The sequence below is a fragment of the Vipera ursinii genome, assembly GCF_947247035.1.
Source record: "Vipera ursinii genome assembly, chromosome: 10".
Classification (NCBI taxonomy): Eukaryota; Metazoa; Chordata; class Lepidosauria; order Squamata; family Viperidae; genus Vipera; species Vipera ursinii.
In genome coordinates this window covers 7,978,068-8,001,626 of record NC_139520.1, presented here as the reverse complement: position 1 = coordinate 8,001,626, position 23,559 = coordinate 7,978,068, and the positions used below count along the sequence as shown (strand labels likewise).

Genomic DNA, 23,559 nt, shown 5'->3' with positions numbered 1-23,559 from the left:
GACGTTTCGCTTCTCATGCAAGAAGCTTCTTCAGTTCCTCCATTCTCCACCATCCACTCAGAGCTGAAGAAGCTTCTTGGATGAGAAGTGAAATGTCTTCAAGAAAAAGCCAACCCCCCCAAACCCCAAGGAAGTCCAGTTGCCTCGTGAAGAAGCACCTTTGGGATATCTATGGCCTGGATGACTGAGAATCTCCATAGACTTCAGGCTGTATATTTTTAAGTTTTGACTTAATAAACATTATTACAAATCCTTGTTAGTTTCATTTTTAAAAAAGTGTGAAGTTGAATCACATTTCTCCCCCTTTTTTTTCTTGCAGCCCACTGGGTACATGGAAAACTCCATTTCCTACAGTTCAATTGAAGATATTCAGTTGCTGTCTTGGGAAAATGCCCCAAAGTATTGTTTACAACTCACAATCCCTGGAGGCACAGTCTTGTTGCAGGTATGGTAAACACAACTGAAAATTTTCTTACTGTTGAATCTTTCCCATTTGTCTCTTCGCTCAGGTCCCTTTTTTTGATTCAATATTTCATTAGTTCATCAACATACAAAATGCAGAAATACAATACAAATGAAAATAAAGGGGAAATAAGGGAGGCTCAGTGGGTAAGGACGCTGAGTGGGTAAGGACGCTGAGCTTGTCGATCAGAAGGTCGGCAGTTTGGCGGGTCGAATCCCGAGTGCCGCGTAACAGAGTGAGCACCTGTTACTCGTCCCAGCTTCTGCCAACCTAGCAGTTCGAAAGCACGTAAAAATGCAAGTAGAAAAATAGGGACCACTCCGGTGGGAAGGGAACAGCGTTCCGTGCGCCTTTGGTGTCTAGTCATGCCAGCCACATGACCACGGAGATGTCCTCGGACAAGCGCTGGCTCTTCGGCTTTGAAACGGAGATGAGCACCGGCCCCTAGAGTCGGAAACGACTAGCATGCATGTGCGGGGGAACCTTTACCTTTACCTTTTTAAGGGAGGGAAAGGGGAAGAGAAAAAAAGTGTAGGGGAAAAAGGAAAAGAAGAAAAGGCATTGACTTCTGATTCCTTTTGGTGCAGTAGAATAAGGTAGTGACATAAAACCTCAACTTTTTACTTTTATATAATATATGGCTTACAATCTAAGAAGCACAAATCAATGTGCTTAGCAATAGCCTTCATTCAATGTATATGCCTGCTTATTAGGGCTTTCGGGGGGCCCCAAGCGGCATCAGTACAAAGTCAGCTTAATTGCCCCCAACAATCTGGGTCCTCATTTTACCTACCTCGGAAGGATGGAAGGCTGAGTCAACCTTGAGCCTGGTGGGATGCCAGCCGTTTCTATAAGAACAAACCTATCTAATCAGCAAAAGTCCAAATCAAGGTTTAATTATTGATGGAATTAGCCGAGATGGATAAATCGACTACTTTGATTAAAGTGAAAAAAGAACATAATTAATTTTGTTTTTATCTCCAAACAGCTTTTGGACTTTGTGCTTCTTGCTCAAGTCCAACTGTAATGTATAATGGGGAGAATTAACTCTATTATTTGATAATAGATTTCAGCGTCAAGCCAATACAGGTTGCATCAACAGAAAGATATTATCACAGTCACTTGAAGTGTTAGTACCACTTTACTCTGCACCAGTGAGGCCACACTTGGAATAATGCATCCAGTTTTGGTCGCCACGATACAAAAATTGTTGTAGAAAGAGTGCAGAGGAAAGGAAAGAAGATTATAGAGGGTCTGGAGACTAAAGCATACGATGAACAAATGAAGGGAACTGGGTGTTTTTAGCCTACCAAAGAGAAGGACTAGGGATGACATGATAGCAGTCTTCCAGGACTTGAAGAGCTGTGAAAGAGAAGAGAGGGTTGACTTATTCTCCAAAGCACCAGAGGACAGGACAAGAAGCAACGGATGGAAACTAATCAAGAACCAATCTAGAACTAAGGAGAAATTTCCCGACAGTGAGGACAATTAACCGGTGGAACGACTTGCCTTCAGAAGTTGTGGGTGCTCCAACACTGGAGGTTTTTAAGAAGAGATTGGATGACCGTTTGTCTGAAATGGTATAGAGTTGCCTGCTTGAGCAGGGGGTTGGACTAGATGACCTCCTTGGTCCTTTCCAACTCTGTTCTTCTATTAATCTTGTTATTTGCCAGATTCTGACCTCATCTTGCCTTCCCCGGCTCAAACCTGTTTTCTTTAATGCAGAAGGCTTTTCAGAATGCTACCATTGTCTCCTGAGGTTCACATTGATGGGGAAGGTTAATCCTAGGGACTGGTATGTTGCTTCTGCAACAACCAGAGATCTTTCCATATGAAAGTCCCAGCTGTGTTTTTATGCATGGCTACTTTTCAGCAAGCTTCAAGGAGAGCACCGCAATCATTTGCTTCTTCCTGAGCAAACACAGGTTGAACTGAATGGCAAAACACACACAAATGGGCAGCGCTGAAAGCTTCTCTCCTTCCTATCACTCATCTACCTAACGATCAAGGAAGTGGGTTTCCAGTGTTGTTATTGATTAATTAGATGTTTTTCTTCATTTTTCCTAAGGGATCAAGGCCATCAGCAGCAACCACGCCCATCCCCATAAATTAAACAGAGACATGGTTAAATTATGCATATCAGTGTTCAGTTCGTGGCAGAAAATGTTTTAAAATCTCTTAATTCTCTTAACAGTGGTGTAATACAGGGAGAGAGGGGGAGAGAGGGAGGGAGGAGAGAGGGGGGAGAGAGAGAGAGCTTGTACCTGATCAACAGGTCTCTGAAAGTACAGGGCACTTTTAGGAGCCCCATCCTTAGATCTCAAAGGATCCATAATAAAAAAGACAGTTCCCTGGATCCTTAAAATTATCATGCTCTTTGAGACTTCAAAATTTAGAACCAGCTGCTTGAATAATGTACAGAAAGCATCTAGCAGCCAATGCAAATCTTTCAAGGTGAGCACAATAAGGTCTTGAGATCATGTCCTTGATAGCAGCTAAATTGCTAAATCTTCTGTCAGTTGAAGCTTACAATCTTCAACCCTTATAGCTTTGCCCAGAGAACATTGCAATGCAATCATGTCGGATCCGGCCAAGTCAGGAACGGTTGCAGTGGATGGCATTCCGTAACACACAAGCACTCCTTGCCGCTGTTGCTACGTCCAATTCCAGAGACAGTTGAGGGTTAAGCAACATTTCCCAAATAGCAGATCTGCCCTCTCATGAAAAGGACAACTTCATCAAAACAACAACAACAACCAAAAAAAAACAACAACAACAGGCTGAACCCTAACCTAGAGTTTGGTTTCCCACTGACCAGCACGTCTGACATTAGTGGTTTCAGCTTGTGTTATGCAGTGTAGCTCGGATGGAGAGGATGGAGAGGATCAATTCCAGAGGAGTAAAAGACATAGCAGGTTAGACTGTGTGACAGAAAGAGGGTGAAGAAGGCTCCTCCCCAACAGTTCCCAGAGTATGTGTTTTATGGTCCAAGGATCCGATTTTAGTTTGGCAAGATTCAGTCCGTAGGTGAGACACGATAAAGTAACCTGCTTGGAAGAGTCACAGTGTGTCTTTCTTGGTTTTGGGAGCCTGACGCCACTGGATGACCTCGCCAGGGCCCGCTGCCTTGGAAGAGTGAGGAAAATTCTCAGGGACGACTCACACCCTGGTCAGTACCTCTTTACCCTCCTACCATCAGGTAGGAGATACAGAAGTATAGCCAGCCGTACCAACAGGCTGAAGAACAGCTTCTATCCATGGGCTGTCAGGCTCTTGAACGGGAAATAACTCTATGTATGATTGACTTGCGAGGCCGGTGTGTTGTGCAGTTAGCTCAAATGGTGTAACAAGATGGTGGGTTTGTTGTCACTATGAGTTGTGGTGGTTGGGGGGGGCACGAAGGGAGGCTCAGCCAATCTCACTGTACACATGTTGTACTTTGATAATAAAGGTTCATTCATTCATTCATTCATTCATTCATTCATTCATTCATTCATTCATCTAAGCTCCCCTGCCCTATTAATGAACTAATTAACATTCAAAAGTCTCACCAGCTTTGAAGAAACTCTCCAATACTTTAATATCAGTACATCTATCACTATATCATATACAGGTAGTCCTCGACTTACAACAATTCATTTAACGACCGTTTGAAGTTACAACGGCACTGGAAAAAGTGATCTAAGACCAATTTTTCACACTTACGACCGTTGACCATGGACACGTGATCAAAATTTGTTCGTTTGGCAGCTGGCAGGTATTCGGGACGGTTGCAGTGTCCTGGGATCCCCTTTGGTGATCTTTTGACAAGCAAAGTCAACAAGGATGCCAGATTCACTTAACAACCGTGTTACTAACTTAACAGCCGTGATTCATTTAACAACTGTGGTAAAATAGGTCAGAGTTCACTTAACAACTGTCTCGCTTAGCGACAGAAATTTCGAGTTCACTTGTGGTCAAGGACTACCTGAGTAGGAGTAGGAAGATCTGAGATATCCCAGATCCAGGCAATTGAAATGAGCAACAACAGCAACAAAAGAAAAGCTTCAAAAAACAAACAAACATAGGAAGGGCCTTGTGGTCCAGATCTTCTGAGTCAGAGGTCCCCAACCTTTTGGACACCAGGGATCGATTCTGTGGAGATAGGTTTTTCCGTGGACCGGAGAGTGTGTGATTTTGTGTGCTGCCTGCATCCCATGGATGGGGCTTTGCTTGTTTGTGCGGCCCGTTTGCTGGCATGCCGTGGCCCGGTACCAGTCCACAGACTGGGGGTTGGGGACCCCTGCTCTGAGTGATCTAGGAGATCCATGATAAGTGGCATCAGAAGTCACAGAGAGATTCAGAAGAACTAACTGCACTGATCCCATCTACTTCCTGGCATATGTCACACACCAAGGCAATCAAAAACAATTTTAATCCTGTTTCCCACCCCAAATCCTGCAACTGGCACCTTCCCAGATGTATCGGCATCACGCTAATATCACAGTGGGGGGAGAGTGTTATTTTTAGATACGCTTTCTGAAAAAAACCTAAGCTATAAAACATTTGGACTGCACATAACGATCCACGCTTTTGAATCCTTATTTCTTTGCCTTCTTGCTTTTACTTCCAAGCATGATTAAGGAAAAAAAAAACATCTCAAAATATGGATGGGGATTGTTTGTGCTGGAAAAAAAAATTAGTGAAAGAAGTCCGAGCTCCTGGCTATGTTTCAAAGAGCTTTGGCAGGCCTAGTAGATGTTTATCTGCAGCAGAGGGCCCTAATACACACACACACACACACACACACACACACATACACACACACACACATATATATGCTGTTATTCCGAGAGCAAATTAAGAGCGTTTGTGAGAAATGGGAATTTGATGAGGGCAGCTTTGCCTGAATGTTTTCCCACTTGAAGAACTGAGGTCATAATATTGTTTCATCAGCCCGATAACAGAATTTGAATGGATTCCAGGTTACCCTGATTATTTATCTTGGACCTTCTTTGCAGTTATAGAGCAAGGCAGACACCAGCCAAGCCCCAACCCCATTGCTCCTATGCACTTTTAGCCGGAGCTGTTTGCGTTGGGACTACTGATGTGCGATGGCCTGGAGAGGTCCTCGTAGAAGGCAGATGCGGTTGGATGCAATTCCAGTGCTTGACGAGCACTGAAATAGAAGCCAGCCACCAGGGGAATCCCGATGGAAAAAAACTGTATTTAAAGTCGTGACACAATAAAGAATGTAATTGCACAAAGTACGTTACACAGTGAAGGTGGCTGCTTTTCTTCTCTCTCTGCAGTAAAATAAAGGTGATAGTCTGAAAATCTTAGTTTTCAGTAGCATATCACTTTTTTTTTCCTCCCGGGCATAGATTAGACAGAAAGCTGAGATTTCTTTGACTTAAAATAAAAACACCCAGCAATTCTAGTTTGTCTTTGGGGAAAAAACCAAAATGAGTTGGAAACAGAGGAATTAAAAATGAGGTCTTAATTTGCAAGATTGTGAGTACTGAGGGCAGAGGTCCCTTAATTTTTGGGGGGGACTTAGAATGTATTTTGCAGCAGTGCCAACGTGATGTGGAGTTGGGGCTGTTACCCTAATCTTGTCAGGGACTTGCCCATGTTGGCTTTGACATTCTCTGATAACTCTGCTCCACTATGGGGAAGAAAGTCGGGCGCATAGAATCAGGATCCTAAAATGAAGTTCCAGTTAAGAACATTTATTGCTAAAACCTATACACAAGAATCTCATCAACTAATGGTCAGCAATAAGTTGGTGCTAGAGAAGAGTCAACAGAACGTTTGTGGGCATGCAGTGATTCTAGGCTGAGTCCTCTCTTGACTCTGCCCCCAGCTCTGCCTCTTCTTCTCCTACAAAATATGACTTACTTGATTGGTTCGCCTCAGGTACCAAATGGACCTCGTTGGATTTCAGAGGGGGTTTAGGGCTACCTGGCACCTGGTTTGACTCAGGCATTCACTGCAGCTTGGAATGAGAGGGCAATGACATCCTTGAATCAGATTGCACCTATGCAGACTATTATGTATACGTACCCCAGAGGGGCCCTTGGTTATCAAAAGGGTTTCTGGGTGATGCAGCATCATAAGAAATGCTTCGTAATGGAAAATAAGGGAAAAGATGCTGCCTAGGAAACTTTCAGAGAAGAGGGGCAGGAGCCCCCGTGCCCCACCCCCCTTGTCCAAGGAAGAAACTGAGGAAGGACCCTCCCTAATTGGGTGGTTAAACATTTGTACCTTCCGACTTGCAAGATTCTGTTAAAGTAGCCTTGCAATAAAGTAGAACTAGTTCATCTGCTCATGTTTTGCCTGGTTTGTCTAGACCCAGCGGTAGACAACCTTGGCTCTTTTGTGATTTGTGGACTTCAACTCCCAGAATTCCTCAGTCAGCATGGTTGCCTACCCCTGGTCCAGAAGAGCACTGCTGGAGGAAAACAAAAAGTGGACTTGACTAGATATGGTCAAGAACTTTCCTCAGGGCAACAAAGTTGATTTTTCCATCCTTACTGCATCTTCAGAGAGCCAGTTGGAGGTCCTGCTGTGAGGACTCTTCTGGGCATCTCTTCTGGATTCTATACTGCATGGTTCTTGCGGAGTTACCTGAGGCATGGCCTTGCCCAAATTGCTTCAGAAGACTCTGAACTTGTTGGCCCTGATGGAGCAGGCAAAATCCTTGGAGTTATGAGATCAGCCTCTTGTGTTTTAGATCCGTTGTCTTTTGTTGATTATGTCCTCCTGGGAGAGGGGTAGGCAACCTTGGCTCTTTGATGACTCGTGGACTTCAACTCCCAGAATTCCTGAGCCAGCATGGCTCAGCTTGGAAACCTCTCCCTTTCCCCTCAGCATGGCTGGCTCAGGAATTCTGGGAGTTGAAGTCCAGGAGTCATCAAAGAGCCAAGGTTGCCTACCCCTGTGAGGTGCCATGTGGTTAGGTCAGAGTCATCTTGTTGGACCCAGATGGAGCCTCCTCTGGCACAGCTCCTTCCCTACAGATCAGCATCTTTCCAGAGAACCAGATGACCCCGACTCTGTTAGCCTTTCACAAAATGCTAAAGGTGTTTCTCCAGACGTTTGGGCCAGGAGGTTGAGCAAGCTGTGCTAGATGATTGGTTTTTATTGCTGTTTTCCTTTGGTCTGATTCTTTTTGACCCCGGACATTGGCTATGAGGATTGCCAGTCTAATTTAAAAAATTTTTTGCCTTTACTCTTGAATACCCACCCAGCTTATTGCAGTGAGATGAGCGATTGTATACCTGCTTTAAATAAATAAAAAATAGCATAAATCTCGTGAATGTGAGCTCCACAGTGCTAAGCCGTGGAGTCCGTTGGGAGGTGAGGAGCATACAAATTCAAAGAAATCGATCAATTTTTCTTCTTGTACTAGGAGACAAGAAGCGGTTACATGTTTAAAAATGTCAATGGGCAAAATTTTCTGCTTTGTAGTAAAGTTGTTGACTTGAAATAGAAAACATGATAATAGATGGGTGTGTTCCATTTCTCTCTCCCTCCTCTCCCCCTCTCTCTCTCCTTTCTTTCTCTCCTCTCTCTCTCTCTCTCTCTCCTCTCTCTCCTTTCTCCTCTCTCCCTCTTCTCTCTCTCTCTGTCTCCACAATCCACCTTTTCTGTACATGCCCATCAAAATGTACAAATGAACCAACAGCAGCATGGTAAATGGTAGTATTTCAGGAAATCAAACGGTAAGGCATTTGTGACTTCTAGTTTGCATTTCAACTTACAGTGAACGAAGAGTAGTCTTTTCCAGTGGCAACTATTCTACCTTTTTAAGTGAACCCAAAATTTCCATTGCTAAGTGAGACATTTGTTAGGTGAGCTTTGTCCCATTTTACCAAACCTTTCTTCCCCTAGTTGTTAAGTGAATCACTGTGAAGTTAGTAACATGGTCATTAACTGAATCTGGCTTCCCCGTTGCCTTTGTTTTTCAGGCCACAAAAGGCAGTCATATGACTTCAGGACACGGCAACCATCATAAATATATGAGTTGCCGAGCATCTTAATCTTGATCGCGTGACCATCGGGATACTGCAACAGTCGTAAGCGTGAAAAATGGTCACAAGTCACTTTTTCCAGTGTCGTTCTAACTTTGACCGGTCACTAAATGAATGGTTATAAGTCAAGGACTACCTATAGCCCTATCTAATAAATAAGGCCCCATGCTCATAAATGTTATCCCTGGCTCAAGGATGCCAACTGCAAAGATCTGTAGACGTTTTCACCCCATGCTGTCCCACCAGGTGTAACTTTTCTTCTGCCAACTTGACCATTACATTTTGGAAAACCATGGTTTATATATATTTGCTACCCTCCAGAACCAAGTCTTCATTGGTTTTATGGCTTAACATGACGTATAAAGCTGCCTTGTTTTGTTTTATTTAATAGATGAAGCTTAAATCATGCCACGACAGACTATGTAATTCTAAGCCATATATGGTGTACACATTACGCAGAGAAGTAGAAATGTACTGTAGGAAAGTGTCTGAGATAGTGAGAACATCGAATATATACATGGGGGTGTACATTTTTCCCATATACAACAGAATCACCCAGTCAGGATATGTTCTAGATATGAGAACTTGCTCCCAGAAATTGGAGAAGGCTGCTAATGAGTAATACATTAGAGGCATTGAGGTTAGGAGAGACAATATGAGGCTAACAAGGCATTGGGAGAATTGCAAAATGAAATAACAAAGCATTTTAGACACCTGAAAAACAAAGTGAATGATCGTGATGATAATTGAGGCAGGAGAAAATTAAATTATGGGTTGTATTCCACTTACATCTTGCTTAAGGGGTGTTCAGAAGAAAAACAAGCAAACATTCAGAGCAAGTTAGTTTTTATCTCTGGAAAATTGCAAAAGTTGGCCAAGTTCTAATTTTGACCATGGTCTAAATTTGGCCCCGTAGTGTGTTCCCTGCATTTTGAAAGCTATTCCTGGCAATTAGGTGTACTGAAAAGGAAAAAACAAACTTGATAACTATAACAATGGTGTTAGATAACATGTGACCCATCATATTTTTGTGTGTAAGCGTAGCCATTTACTTTTATTCTTACTGTAACAGAAGCATTTCAAGGAAAATCCAGGGTAAAGTTTACTGAGAACAATAGGGTGAAGTTACGAGAAGGCAGAATTCAAATGAATGCAGACAGAAAAATTCCAGCCGTAAAAAACAGTTTTTGCAATGCAATGAATGATATAATGATATTTCCCCCCCCCCCGATAAGCTCAAACAGAGCCTGCCTTTGATTGAGATTCATGCACTGAGCAAAGGATTGAAAGGGCCTAAATAAGCCATTCTGACTCTGTGAACTTATATTGTACAATTGCAGGTGAATTTTCAAAAGTTTCGTAAATGCAAACATAGCTCTCTTTTTTATCTACTGTTTATACTCATGGATAAGCCCATTTACAGATAAGCCAACCCTTGAATTTTTAATCAAAGTAACAGGAAAAATATGTCGCACCTGGATAAGCCACTTGTGAAAATTAAAATTGAAAAATTTCAAGGGTTGGCTTATTGCATTTTTCAGGATACTTAGTTAATAAAAGGGTCTACGTATCCACAGATGGGTTTTTAATCTATGATTATGCTTGGTACTTCCAAAAAGTATTATGGTATATACTTGTGGGTAAGCTCATTCAGAAATAAACAAACCCTATTTTGGGGAATATCCTGCTATCTTAAATTCTAGTTTTATCCCCATGTACATACACAGGTGGCTCAGTGGGTTAGGACGCTGAGCTTGTCGATCAGAAGGTTGGCAGTTTGGTGGGTCGAATCCCGAGTGCCGTGTAGCAGAGTGAGCGCCTGTTACTTGTCCCAGCTTCTGCCAACCTAGCAGTTCGAAAGCACGTAAAAATGCAAGTAGAAAAATAGGGACCACTCCGGTGGGAAGGTAACAGCATTCCGTGCGCCTTTGGTGTCTAGTCATGCCGGCCACATGACCACGGAGACGTCCTCGGACAAGCGCTGGCTCTTCAGCTTTGAAACGGAGATGAGCACCGGCCCCTAGAGTCAGAATCGACTAGCACGCATCTGCGGGGGAACCTTTACCTTTACCTTTACATACACAGGTAGTCCTCAACGTACAGCAGTCCATTTACTGACTGTTCAAAGATACAATGGCACTGAAAAAAGTGACTTATGAACATTTTTCACACTTACAAACATTGCAAAATTTGGATACCAAGGTCAAAATTTGGATACTTGGCAAATGACTCACATTTATGACGGTCGCAGTGTCCCAGGGTCACGTGATCCCCTTTTGTGACCTTCTGAGAAGCAAAGTCAACGGGGAAGCCAGATTCACTTAACAACCGTGGTGAGAAAAGTCGTAACATGAGGCAAAACTCACTTAACAGCTGTCTCACTTAGCAACATAAATTTTGGGCTCAGTTGTGTTCGTAAGTCAAGAATGACCTGTAGTAGATATTTTCTCTTTGTAGTTCCTATCTTTCAGTGTTTTCTTTCTTTCAAATTAAGCTGCCATGTCTGGATTAAATTACAAATCTATGCGAGTGATGCGGGGTTTTTTTCAAATTTCCTGTCCATAGTATCTCCAGATTTTATAAAACAATTGGTTTGGGCACTTTTAATTCTTTCCTCTCTTTTCGCAAACGGTTGCTTCATTTGTAGTCAAGGAAAAGACCGTCACAGATTTTGTGCACAAAATTGTAGATAGAACAGATCTATCTGTTTTCAAAAATTTAAACGCTGGAAATATAAGATGACAAAAAAGACTTTGCAGGGCCCATTAAACAAATGTCCATTCCCTTTCCACCAAAGCAAAAACAATCTCTTTTTTATGAATGTTGAACCTAAGATTGTTTTAAATGGGTTCTGGAAAAGGCGTTGTAGCACCGAAGACTGTGAGGCTCTTTGTTGTAATTTATTTTCTGTCTAAATCATTCTTCATGGTTCTCTAAACTAGTATTTTTCAACCTTGGCAACTTTAAGATGGGTGGACTTCAGTTCCCAAAATTTCCCACCCAGGCTGCTGCAGTTGAAATACAGCTCCAAGGTGAATAGAATAGAATAGAATAGAATAGAATAGAATAGAATAGAATAGAATAGAATAGAATAGAATAGAATAGAATAGAATAGAATAGAATAGAATAGAATAGAATAACAGAGTTGGAAGGGACCTTGGAGGTCTTCTGGTTCAACCCCCTGCTCAGGCAGGAAACCTTATATCATTTCAGACAAATGATTGTCCAGTCTCTTCTTTAAAGCCTCCAGTGTTGGAGCATTCACAGCTTCTGGAGGCAGGTTGTTCCACTGGTTAATTGTTCTAACTGTCAGGAAGTTTCTCCTTAGTTCTAGGTTGCTTCTCTCCTTGATTAGTTTCCATCCGTTGCTTCTTGTCTTGCCTTCAGGTGCTTTGGAGAATAGCTTGACTCCCTCTTCTTTGGGGCAGCCCCTGAGATATTGGAACTGCCATCATATTCCCCCCTCGTCCTTCTCTTCATTAAACTAGACATATCCAATTCCAGCAACCGTTCTTTAGATAATGTCAGCAAAAGCTGGTGAGATGTAGTATGAAGGGGCCACAATCAACAATATAGGAGCCAGCTGGTGTAATGGTTAAGGCACCAGGCTAGAAACGAGAGATGAGTTCTAGCACCACCTTAGCCATGAAAGCTGGCTGGGTGACTTTGGGCCACTCACCAGGAGACAATGAGTTCTAGTCCCGCCTTAGGCAGGAAAGCCAGATGGATGACTTTGGGCCAATCACCAGGAGACTGGGAGTTCTAGTCCCGCCTTAGGCAGGAAAGCCAGATGGGTGACTTTGGGCCAATCACCAGGAGCCTGGGAGTTCTAGTCCTGCTTTAGCCAGGAAAGCCAGATGGGTGACCTTGGGTCAGTAATTTTCTCTCAGCCCAATCCACCTCACAGGGTTGTTATTGTGAGGAAAATAGGAAGAAGACTTTGTGTTGGACACATCCACCAACTTGAGTTATTTTTAAAAATAATAAAGGGATACAAATAAATACAAAATACAAATATACCTTACGTTAATACCCCTATTAGAAGCCTGTTCTTTATTGGGGTGGGGGGAACGGGGGTGTGTGTCTGTGGAAGCTTATGGAGTGCAGCCTGGAAATCAGCATGCTAACTTAACAGCATCAAATGAAATGACAGGGACCTTTCAAAGCTGCAAAGTCCTGCAAGTTATTGATTGGCATTTTGCTTTAATGGTGGGTTAGCAAAATCGAACCCTTGTGTTTATTTTTTCCCTCTCTCATTAATATTGCAGGCTGCAAACAGTTATCTCAGAGATCAGTGGTTTCATTCCTTGCAGTGGAAGGTAAGTAAGTCTGTTTATGTGTGTTTTTGCTACAATCACTGGAAGAAGAAAACAATCCGTGCACTTATTGTGGTCACCCTGTAAATCAATAGATTATTGCTCTTCAGTTTCACTCAAAGAAACATGCTGGAAAACTGAAAATTTGCCACCGCCTTGGAAAGCATTCAATATGTGGGAAGCAACCCCCATTAACTATATTCCTTTGATTTCTTTTCAATTCAGTTTTAAAGGGAGCGGAATTAAATCTGGTTTCCACCCTTAAATGTAAACGGAGTTCAGCAAGATTGAATTAAAGTTCCTTCTGGACTCCTTTTCTGGGGGGTGGGGGTGGGGGGGGAGTTGTTCCCACCGGCATTTGGCACAAAAAACTCAAGCCTGAACTTCAGCCTGAGAAAAACGACGTGTTTCCTGCAAAAATAAAGAAATAATAACAACAACATTAAATGACTGTCAAGATAGACCTTTTCCATTATGACTAACTGTGAGTCTAAATAAAGGCTAGAATTCTTGGGAGAAGAACTATGTTTTGCTGGTTGTAATAACTACCAATAGCCAGGCTGGACTGATCCAGATCTTGTTTAATGTGGAATTTCAAAATGATGTTTTGCGTTGCTCATAGAAATGTAAAAAAAAAAAATGGACAGGCATTCCTGAGCGTGAGTCTTCTGCCCTTTTGTGGAAGGAGAGACCTTCCAAAAAAAATACAGGTGGTCCTCAGTTTATGACCACAATCGAGACCAGAATTTCCATTGCTAAGCAAGGCAGTTGTTAAGAGAATCCCATCCAGCTTTATGAGCTTTATTGCTTGATGGTGAGGTGAACGATCCGTGCAGTTGTTAATGGAATCACCTAGTCCAGGGGTGTCAAACTCAATTTCATTGAGGGCCGCATCAGCATTGCGGTTGCCCTCAGGGGGCCGGGTGGGTGTGGCCTGGGTGGGCGTGGCCTACTGGATGGGTGTGGCTAGAGTGCGTATGGCCTGCTGGGTGGGCGTGGCCAGCTCTACATCGTTCGCATCAAGGCTGCCTATGGGGGCCTGGGCAGGAGTGGGACAGATCTGAGGGTCTGGCAGAAGGAGGGTCTCTGGGCCAGGGCCAAGGCAGCGGGGGCCGTTCCCTCACTGTTTCCAGGATGGCTTCGCGGGCCACATGAAACCACTTCGCGGGCCGGATCTGGCCCCCGGGCCTTGTGTTTGACATGTCTGACCTAGTCATTAAGCGATTCTGGCTCCCCCCCATTGGTTGGAAATCAGTTGGGCAAGTGGCAGACGGTGATCGCTTGATCCCAGGACACAGAAGTTGTACGAAATGCAAGCCAGTTGCCAATTTTGAACAGTTGGCTGTGGGGATGCAGCAACGGTCATAAGTGTGACATCTGGTCGTAAGGCACTTTTCCCCAATCCCATTGTAACCTTGAACCATCGCTAAACAAAAGGTTGCAATTGAGGACTGCCTGTATGACAGGAGTCCATGTGTGTATTTTTCAAATAAAAGTCGCCTAGTACAGATAGTTCTCGGCTTATGACCACAACTGAGCCCAAAATTAACAGTTAATCTTAACAGCAATAAACAGTTAATTGTGAGTTAGTTGTGAGTTTTGCCCCATTTTACGACCTTTCTTGAATCACTGCAGCTGTTAAAATCAGTAACCCGGTTAATTGACAAGTCTGGCTTCCCCATTGACTTTATTCGTCAGAAGGTCGCAAAAGGGGATCGCGTGACCCCAGGGCACTGCAACCGTCATAAATATGAGTCAGTTGCCAAGCATCTAGATTTTGATCATGTGACCATTAGATGTTGCAACGGTCGTAAGTGTGAATGATGGTCATAAGTCTTTTTTTTTCTTTCAATTTTTGAACGGTGACTAAACAATTGGTGAGTCAAGGACTACCTGTATGAGGATAGAAGACCTGGTGAAAATCCGTGCTCTCCTCTGTTTAAAGAACCAAGAAATCAGTGAATTGTTTTTATATCAGTGAGATGTTTGGGGAAAGTAGAAATTAAAAGGCCTCCTAACCACTGGGGGTGCAGTGGTTGGAATGCAGTATTGCAGGCTGACTATGCCCACAGCCTGGAGTTCGATCCTGTCGGGGCTCAAGGTTGGCTCAGCCTTGCATCCTTCCAAGATTGGTCAAATGAGGACCCAGATTGTTGGGGGGCAAAAGGCTGACTCTGTAAACCTCTTAGAGAGGGCTGAAAAGCACTGTGAAGTGGTGTATAAGACTAGATGCCCTTCCTTCCTTCCTTCCTTCCTTCCTTCCTTCCTTCCTTCCTTCCTTCCTTCCTTCCTTCCTTCCTTCCTTCCTTCCTTCCTACGCAGTGGTTAGAATGCAGTATTGCAGGCTAACTCACTGCTCGCTGCCAGCAGTTTGATGCTGACCGGCTCAAGGTTGGCTCAGCCTTGCATTCTTCTGAAGTTGGTCAAATGCCTCCTTAAGTAACACCAGATTGTGGGGGGCAATAAACTGACTTTGTAATAATGCCACCTGGGGGGGCGAAAGCCCTAATAAGCAGGCATATACATAGAATGAAGGCTATTGCTAAGCACATTGGTTTGTGCTTAAATTGTAAGCCGCCCTGAGTCTTCGGAGAAGGGCGGGATATAAATGGGATTAAAATAAAAAAAAATGAGGAGCCAGATTGTTGGGGGCAATAGGCTGAACTGTGTAAACCACTCAAAAGTTTCCCGTAAAACACTAAGGGGAGGTGTATAAACCTAAGTGCTATTGTTATCGTAGCCATTTCCCTGAATGGCACCTCATATGCTCTGAAAGTGTATATAGGTGGGCACTCCTGTTTTGCTTTTATCTACTATGTTCTGTAGGTTGCTGTTGCCTTGCTTTCAAGGATTTGTTCTTGTGATTCTTTCATTTTTTTGCCTCTCCTCCCATCTGAGTGTCTGCTTAATGTTAAGCTGTTTATCTGGGAGGGAATCTGGCAGTGCTTTGGAGGTGGGGTTTTATAACAGCATCATAAATCCTTATTTAGGACACTAGTTGAGCGTTTCCAGAGAGGGTGCTTAAGACGGCAGCTCTTGGACCAGTGATGTAGGAATGGCAGAAGTTCTGTCTGTGCTCTTTAATTCTTCTGAACAGCCTCGTTCCTCCCTTTAAAAATTGAATTACTCTGAGAGAAAATGGTGCAGAGCTGGAAATGTCTCTTGAACATTGAGGAGAGAATTATGATGCATTGTAAAATTGGCCCATGGATGCAGTTGCAATTAAGAAAGGCAATTCTGTCTCTTTGGATTTACCCATCACAAGGATACCTGCTCTGTTTTGTCCCATGTCTGTGGCTTTCTACGTGCAGAAATCATATATCGCTGGCAATCTCTTTCTTTGGATGTGATCCTTTGGATAGATCCAAAATACTGTTATCCCTGCAAGAAAGAACTGTTTGTAAGCTGGGGCAAGATAGAATATTGCCTTCAGTTCTGGTCACCACGATACAAAAAGGATGCTGAGATCCTAGAAAGTGTGCAGAGAAGAGCAGCAAAAATGATGAAAGGTTTGGAGGCTAAATTTATGATGAACAGTTGAGGGATCTAAGTGTGTCTAGCCTATTGTTGTGATTCAGGGTCAGCCTGTGGGTTCGGTAGTTGGGTCGGACGACTCAGAGGAGGAGGAGGGGGGTGTTGAAGAGCTTGCTGAGGGGGTTGGAGAGCTTGCTGATGAGAGCCCTCAGCCAGGCCCCTCCCACCTGGTTACGACACAGACCCAGCTGTGTGAGCCTGACAGCGTGGATGAAGATGACCCACAGCTGGCCCTGTTCAAGGACGCCCAACGCAGGAGGCAGTCAATCAGGAGTAAACACAGGAAGGCAATGGGGCACCTCGGAAGGAGGCAGAGAGAAGCCACGCCCTGAACTGTATAAAAGGAGAATGCGTGGGAGGGCTGGTTTGCTGAAGGCAACCGCTTGAATAGCTCCTGTTTCATGGTTCGTGTCTTGTTTTGCTCTGTTTTATGTTAATAAATTTGGCAGGCTTAGTTCCAGCCTCTTGCCATTTGTAAAGGGGTTGTCCCTGCCTTTTCTTCAGGGCCGGTAGCAGGCTGGTACAGAACACCTATGGTAGAGAAAGATTAGGGGTGACATGATAGCCATCTTCCAGGACTTGGTGGGCTGTCATGGACAAGAGGGGAACTGACTTACTCATTAAGGCACCAGAGGGCAGGACATGAATTAATGGATGGAAACTCATCCAAACTAGAATTAAGGAGACGTTTTCTGACAGTGAGAATGATCAATCAGCAGAATAGCTTGTCTCTTAGAGTTGTGGATGCTCCATCACTGGAGGTTTTCAGAAATTAACTGGGCTGGTATAAGGTCTCCTGCCTTGAGCAGGAGGTTGGACTAGAAGACCTCCAAGGTCCCTTCCATCCTTATGATTCTATATTCTATGATCTTCTATGATGGCCCCCCAGCTGTAGATGTTCTCCCGTTGAGTGATTTTCTTATCCATCCAGTGCGCCAAGCCTTTAACGTTACGTGAATGTCTTTAATGTTTTGTTTTATAACTAGCGACTTGATGATGTTTTGGTTATTTTTAATTGTAATTTTAGAGCTTTGCATGTATTGTGTGGTTCCAAGAAAACTACATGCCAAAGGCTTATGTAGGAATCCTGCCAGGAAGAAGAGAATCTATACTTAAATAGCTCTGGAAAGCTTCTTCTGAACAATGATCTACACATTTTGGAAGTAAATTATCCTAAAATAAATGTGGGAAACTGTCACGCTGGCACAAGGAAATAATCTTAGGGGAACGATGCTCATTTCTCCCCAAAACAATCCACTGGAATCGGAGCAGTGAAAATTATTTGCTTTCTCAGCACCTGGCACCAAATGACAAATGTACAATATCTCCTAAAGGTTGGAGGAAATTATGAAAAGTATTTTTGGTGTACATGCTCTTCTTGTCGTTGCATCAAAATGAATTAGAAGACCATAGAGTCCCAATATTTGCTTTTGTTCAGATAGTATGGTTTCATACTGGCATCCTGAATGCAGAAAAGAGCAGCAAAGATGATTAGGGGACTGGAGGCTAAAACATATAAAGAACAGTTGCTGGAATTGGGTATGTCTAGTTTAATGAAGAAAAGACTAGGGGTGACATGATAGCAGTGTTCCAATATCTCAGGGGCTGCCACAAAGAAGAGGGGGACAACCTATTCTCCAAAGCACCTGAAGGCAGGAGAAGAAGCAACGGATGGAAACTAATCAAGGAGAGAAGCAACCTGGAATTAAGGAGAAATTTCCTGACAGTGAGAACAATTAACCAAGAGAACAACCTGCGTCCAGAAGTTGTGGGTGCTCCAACACTGGAAGTTTTTAAGAAGAGATTGGACAACTGTTTGTCTGAAATGGTATAAGGTTTCCTTCCTGAGTAAGGGGTGGGATTAGAAGGCCCCTGTCAACTCTGTTATTCTATAATTTATAACTAAAAGATATGAAACGCCTTGGCATGAACATAAGCCCTTAAAATTGTGGATTGACTATTTTAACATTTCCAAGTAATGGCAGAATCCCAGTTTCTGAAGCTTTATCCCACCAACAAGGTCCCTTTGATCTCTTGATGAATCCACCAAGACTTAATGGGAAGAAATGCCAGGGTTAAACCATTATTCATCCATTTGATTGTTACCCTATAAATGTCAGCCTCAGAAATTATTGCATTGTCCAGTCAACTGGAACACACAGTGCTAGCTTGACTTAACCTAACTTGGCTAGTTAGACGTAAATGGGACTGATTTAATAGGAGTTAGGCAGATAGTACAGCTTACAACTAATATTCAACTTTGCAGAATATTAATCTAAGTGGGTTTTTTTGGTTTTCCTCTCTTCCTTTCTTTGCCCCTCCCTCCATCTGTCCTTCCTGCAGTCCTGTATATGAATTTATAAAGGTAAAAGGTAAAGGCTCCCCCGCACATGCGTGCTAGTCGTTTCCGACTCTAGGGGCCGGTGCTCATCTCCGTTTCAAAGCCGAAGAGCCAGCGCTTGTCCGAGGACGTCTCTGTGGTCATGTGGCCGGCATGACTAGACGCCAAAGGCACACGGAACGCTGTTACCTTCCCACCGTAGTGGTCCCTATTTTTCTACTTGCATTTTTACGTGCTTTTGAACTGCTAGGTTGGCAGAAACTGGGACGAGTTACAGGCACTCGGGATTCGACCCGCCAAACTGCCAACCATCTGATCGACAGGCTCAGCGTCCTAACCCACTGAGCCACTGCGTCCCTATTAATTTATATCCCACCCTTATTATTTTTACCAACAATACAAGGCAGTGAACATACTTAATTCTCCTTCCTCCTTCTATTTTCCCCACAGTAACAAAATCGTTAATAATAATAATAATAATAATAATAATTATTATTATTATTATTATTATTATTATTATTATTATTATTATTATTATTATTATTATTATTTTAGGAACTAGGATAATTTTGGAGAAAAACCACTTTCTTTGCAGCATGCTTATGAATTTTGCTTAAAATTACGTACTTTTTAACAAACAAAGGGGGATGGGCAGGAGATTGTTAGGGGCCCAGAGACGATGCCCCTCAGATGTTGAGACACATATGTTGTACAGAGTGATAAGTCATTTCTGAAATGGGGAGGGGAACCTCAAAGATGCATTGTGTTTGTATGGGTAGTCCTCAAGTTACAACAGTTCATTTAGTGACTGTTTGAAGTTAGTACAGCACTGGAAAAGTGACTTACGACCATTTTTCACACTTAGGACCGTTGCAGCATCCCGATGGTCACATGATCAAAATTCAGACGCTTGGCAACTGGCTCGTATTTATGACCGTCGCAGCGTCCCGGGGTCCATGGGGAAGCCAGATTCACTTAACAACCTTGTTAGTAACTTAAAACTGCAGTGATTCACTTAACAACTCCAGCAAGAAAGGTCGTAAAACTGGGCAAAACTCACTTAACTAATGTCTCACTTGGCAATAGAAATTTTGGGGTCATAAACTGGTCAAGAGCCAAGGACTACCAGTATCAGAATAAGAGCCTAAAAAAAATAATGCCACCTCTGAACTTTAGCAACCAAGCAGCGGTTAAATGTCAAATAATTAGCAGTTGTGAAAAGCAAAAAAAGTTGCAACCTATTTATCTGTCTGCCTGTCAGTAAATCAAGATCTGCTTGATTGGGCAAACCCTAATACAGGCAGTCCTTAACTTATGACCAGAAATTTATGTTGCTAAGTGAGAAATTTGTGAAGTGAGTTTTGTCCCGTTTTACGACCTTTCTCATCCCCTTTGTGAAGTGAATCGCTGCAGTTGTTAAGGTAGTAAAATGGTTGTTAAGTGAATCTGGCTTCCCCATTGACTTTGCTTGTCAGAAGAGGGCAAAGAGGGATCACATGACCCCGGGACACTGCGACCATCATAAATCTGAGCCAGTTGCCAAGCATCCAAATGTAAATCACATGACCGTGGGGATGCTGCAACGGTCATAAGTGTGAAAAAATGGTCATAAGTCCCTTTTTTCAATGCTGTTGTAACTTCACACGGTCAGTAAATGGACTGTGGTAAATCGAGGGCTACCTGTACTCTTGGCTACCACAGGTAAATTCAGAATAGAGTTGGAAGGGACTTGGGAGGTCTTCTAGTCCCACTCCCTGCCCAGACAGGAGATGCTAATCTATACCATTCCAGACAAATAGCTGCCCCAATCTCTTCTTAACAGCCTCCAGTGATGAAACACCCACCACTTCTGGAGGCAGGCTGTTCCACTGGTTAATTGTTCTGTTAGCAAGTTTCTTCCTTAATTCCAAGCAGCATCAGTCATGATGGATAAAATGGGTCACTTCCCCGGGAAATTGGGAAATTGTAGCCACCGGCACAGCAGGGAGAAACAAAGCTTGTTTGTTTGTTTTCTCCCCCCCCCCTGCATCCTACCCATCCCCAGCCTCCAGAAAGGGCTGTTTGGAAACAGATCTGCATTTGAGCGTCTCATCCATCCTCCAAACATGCTGGGGGAGCAGCAGAGGCAGTTGTATTCTGAAAGGCTCTTCTCCAGCCTGCTGCTTGCTTTGTGCGGATGACAAGGAGGTAGATGGAGGAGAACCGTCCATTCCATTTGTGGCGAAGCGAGGCTAAAAAACCACAGCCGAATAGCACATTATTTTTTATTTTATTTTATTTTTTACTTATTTTTTTGGCCAGAGGAGAGGGAGCAGAATAGGTAGGTAAACAGATTTCTCTTTTTTCTCTTTGAAAAAGAAACAAAGAAAGAAAGAAAGAAAGAAATCTTTTTTTTTTCAGCATTGGGAAGAGCTTGCTCGTCAGAAGAGAGTTTGCAGGGAGGGGCTGGGAAGATGGTGGCTGCAGCTGAAGTGTAAAACCCCAAAGGGAAATCTGCATTCCCTTTTAATCCGATTTGCAAAGACGGGTGGGAGGTGGGGGTGGGGGGGGTGTAGTAGCTACCGGATGGAGAATCAGACTTGGCTAAATTAGAAATCGCTCTGGAAAAAATAAAGGAAGGACTAGCTTCTCTGCAAAGAGAACAGCGAATTGAGGTGGGAGAGCTTTTGTGATTTCAGGACACACACACACACACATACACACCCGTGTCGGGAGTCTGTTTCGGAGGATCGCTTTTTTTTTTCTCCCCAGGAGAACCTCTGCTCTCAGTCATGGTTTGGCATGTGTGTGCAATGATGGATATATGCATTTAATGTTTTGTGGTACCTCGGTCAGGCTTGTGGTTGAGACCGGAGGCTGGTTACCTGGGCAACCGGCTGATCAGGCCTAATTTTTTTGCAACCAGAATGTTTCGTGACACACACACCCCTCCCCTTTTCGTCCTCTGATGTATGGGTCAGAGTCCATGCAGATAAGGCCATTGTCACCAGAGCTTCCTCTTCGCCCTTCAAAGGGATTGTAAGCAGTCCCGGTGGAGCCCACAATTCGATTGCTAAGCCAATCAGTTATGAAGTAAATTTTGGCCCATTTCTTGCCACTGTTGTTAAGGAGATCACTGCAGCTGTTAAGTTAGCAATGTGGTGGCTAACTGAATCCGGCTTCCCCATTGCCTTCGTTTGTCAAAGATTGCCAAAGGTGATCACGTGACTTTGGGACTTTCCAACTGTCATAAACACCTGCCAGTTGCCAAGCGCCTGAATCTTGATCACGTTACCCCGGGGATGCCGCCAAGGTCGTCAGTGTGGAAAAAAAACAATCACAACTCACTTTTTTTCATTGCCATTTTTCAGTGTTACTAAATGAACTGTTATAAGCCGAGGAGTAGCAGCTAGCAAATGTGTGCCTGCCAAACCACCATCTATAAAAATGGAATTCAATGTAGGCTAAGCTATAGAAAGTTGGCTTCAGTCTCAATTCAGCAGCATTCATTCTGGGTGGGATTTGCAAAGCGATGGAAGTTGCTTGTTTTGGGAAATCCCTTTGATTTAAAACTTGGCAACTTTCAGACACGTGGACCTCAACTCCCAGAATTCCTCAGCCGGCATGGGGAGTTGAAGTCCACGAGTCTTAAAGTTACCAAATCTGGAGGCTCTTGATTTAAGAGTAGGGGTGTATGAAGTGACCCATCGTAAGTGGAGCTGAGGAACAAGCCACAGATCTTTGATGGGCAAGAAATCTGGGGTTTGTTTTTTGTTCTGAGGGCTATAGCAGCCGCCTGAGAAAAGAACCATAGCTTTAAGGAGGGGGAGATTTTATTTATTTATTTATCTATTCAATGTAGACGTCGACTCTTTCCACAATAAGGTGATTCCAGGCAGCTTACAAGCGGTAAAAAAAATAAATATAAAAAGACTTAAAATTTTAAAGAGCTATATAAAAAATCTAGAATCATGGAGACACATGGCATGAGGATGAGAGACCTTGTTTTTCCATCAACCACCTCCAGTGATGAACACCTCCATCCCCTGAAGCCCAAAGTCAACTGGCAACATCAGGTCTTGATACCCTTCGTTCTCTTCTCTGCTGGTGGAATGTTCCACAGAGCCAGGCCACAACAGAAAAGGCTCTTCTCCTGGAGATGGTTTGCATGTAGAAGGACTTAGGTGAAAATCAGACATACACGCCCCCTGTCAAACCTTGGAGGACTGTTCCTAGTCTTGTAGACCAGCCTTCCCCAATCTGGTAACTTGCAGAAAAAAAAGTGGGCTTCAGCATCCATGATTTCACAACTAAAGGACATGCTGGACCGACATAGAACTAAGGAGAAATTTCCTGACAGTGAGAAGAACCATTAATCAGTGGAACCGCTTGTCTCCAGAAGTTGTAGGTGCTCCATCACTGGAGATTTTAAAGAAGAAATTGGGCAGCTATTGGTCCAGTATGATATAGGGTCTCCTCCTTGGGCAAGATGTTGGACTAGAAGACCTCCAAGATCCCTTCCAACTCTGTTATTCTATACAGCTATGGGAATTAAGAAATGTCTGGTCTACTTTGGAGGACAGAAGATTAGACAACATAGAGCAGTGGTCTTTCTTAGATGATTGGATGATGACAGCAAAAACACTGTGCCACATCTTCGCCAAAATGAGTGAAGTATCATGAGTCATGCTGAATTGGCTCACAGTTCAGTCATGAAATGCAGTGGGAGGCTCTGGATAATCTCTCTCTTTACCTGGATTGTGGGAAAATAGGAAACAATTCTGTGTTCTCCTGCACATCCATAACATTTTGGAAAAGAAGGTACATATTGGCAGCTCCGTAACTCACCAAAGACTGAAAATTGTTCTAGACGCTTTTCGTGATGCTGTAAATGAGTGGCTGGCTGAGGAA

At 43.4% G+C, this 23,559-nt stretch overlaps 1 protein-coding gene across 1 annotated transcript in view; it reads left to right on the top strand.

Moving 5' to 3' along the window:
- CMIP (c-Maf inducing protein) overlaps positions 1–23,559 on the top strand; it is a 164,820-nt gene that overhangs the window by 102,483 nt on the left and 38,778 nt on the right. Inside the window, exons 2-3 of the mRNA XM_083370369.1 lie at positions 320–445; positions 12,747–12,797. Coding sequence (XP_083226495.1) covers positions 320–445; positions 12,747–12,797 — 177 coding nt within the window. The remainder of the gene's footprint in view (positions 1–319; positions 446–12,746; positions 12,798–23,559) is intronic.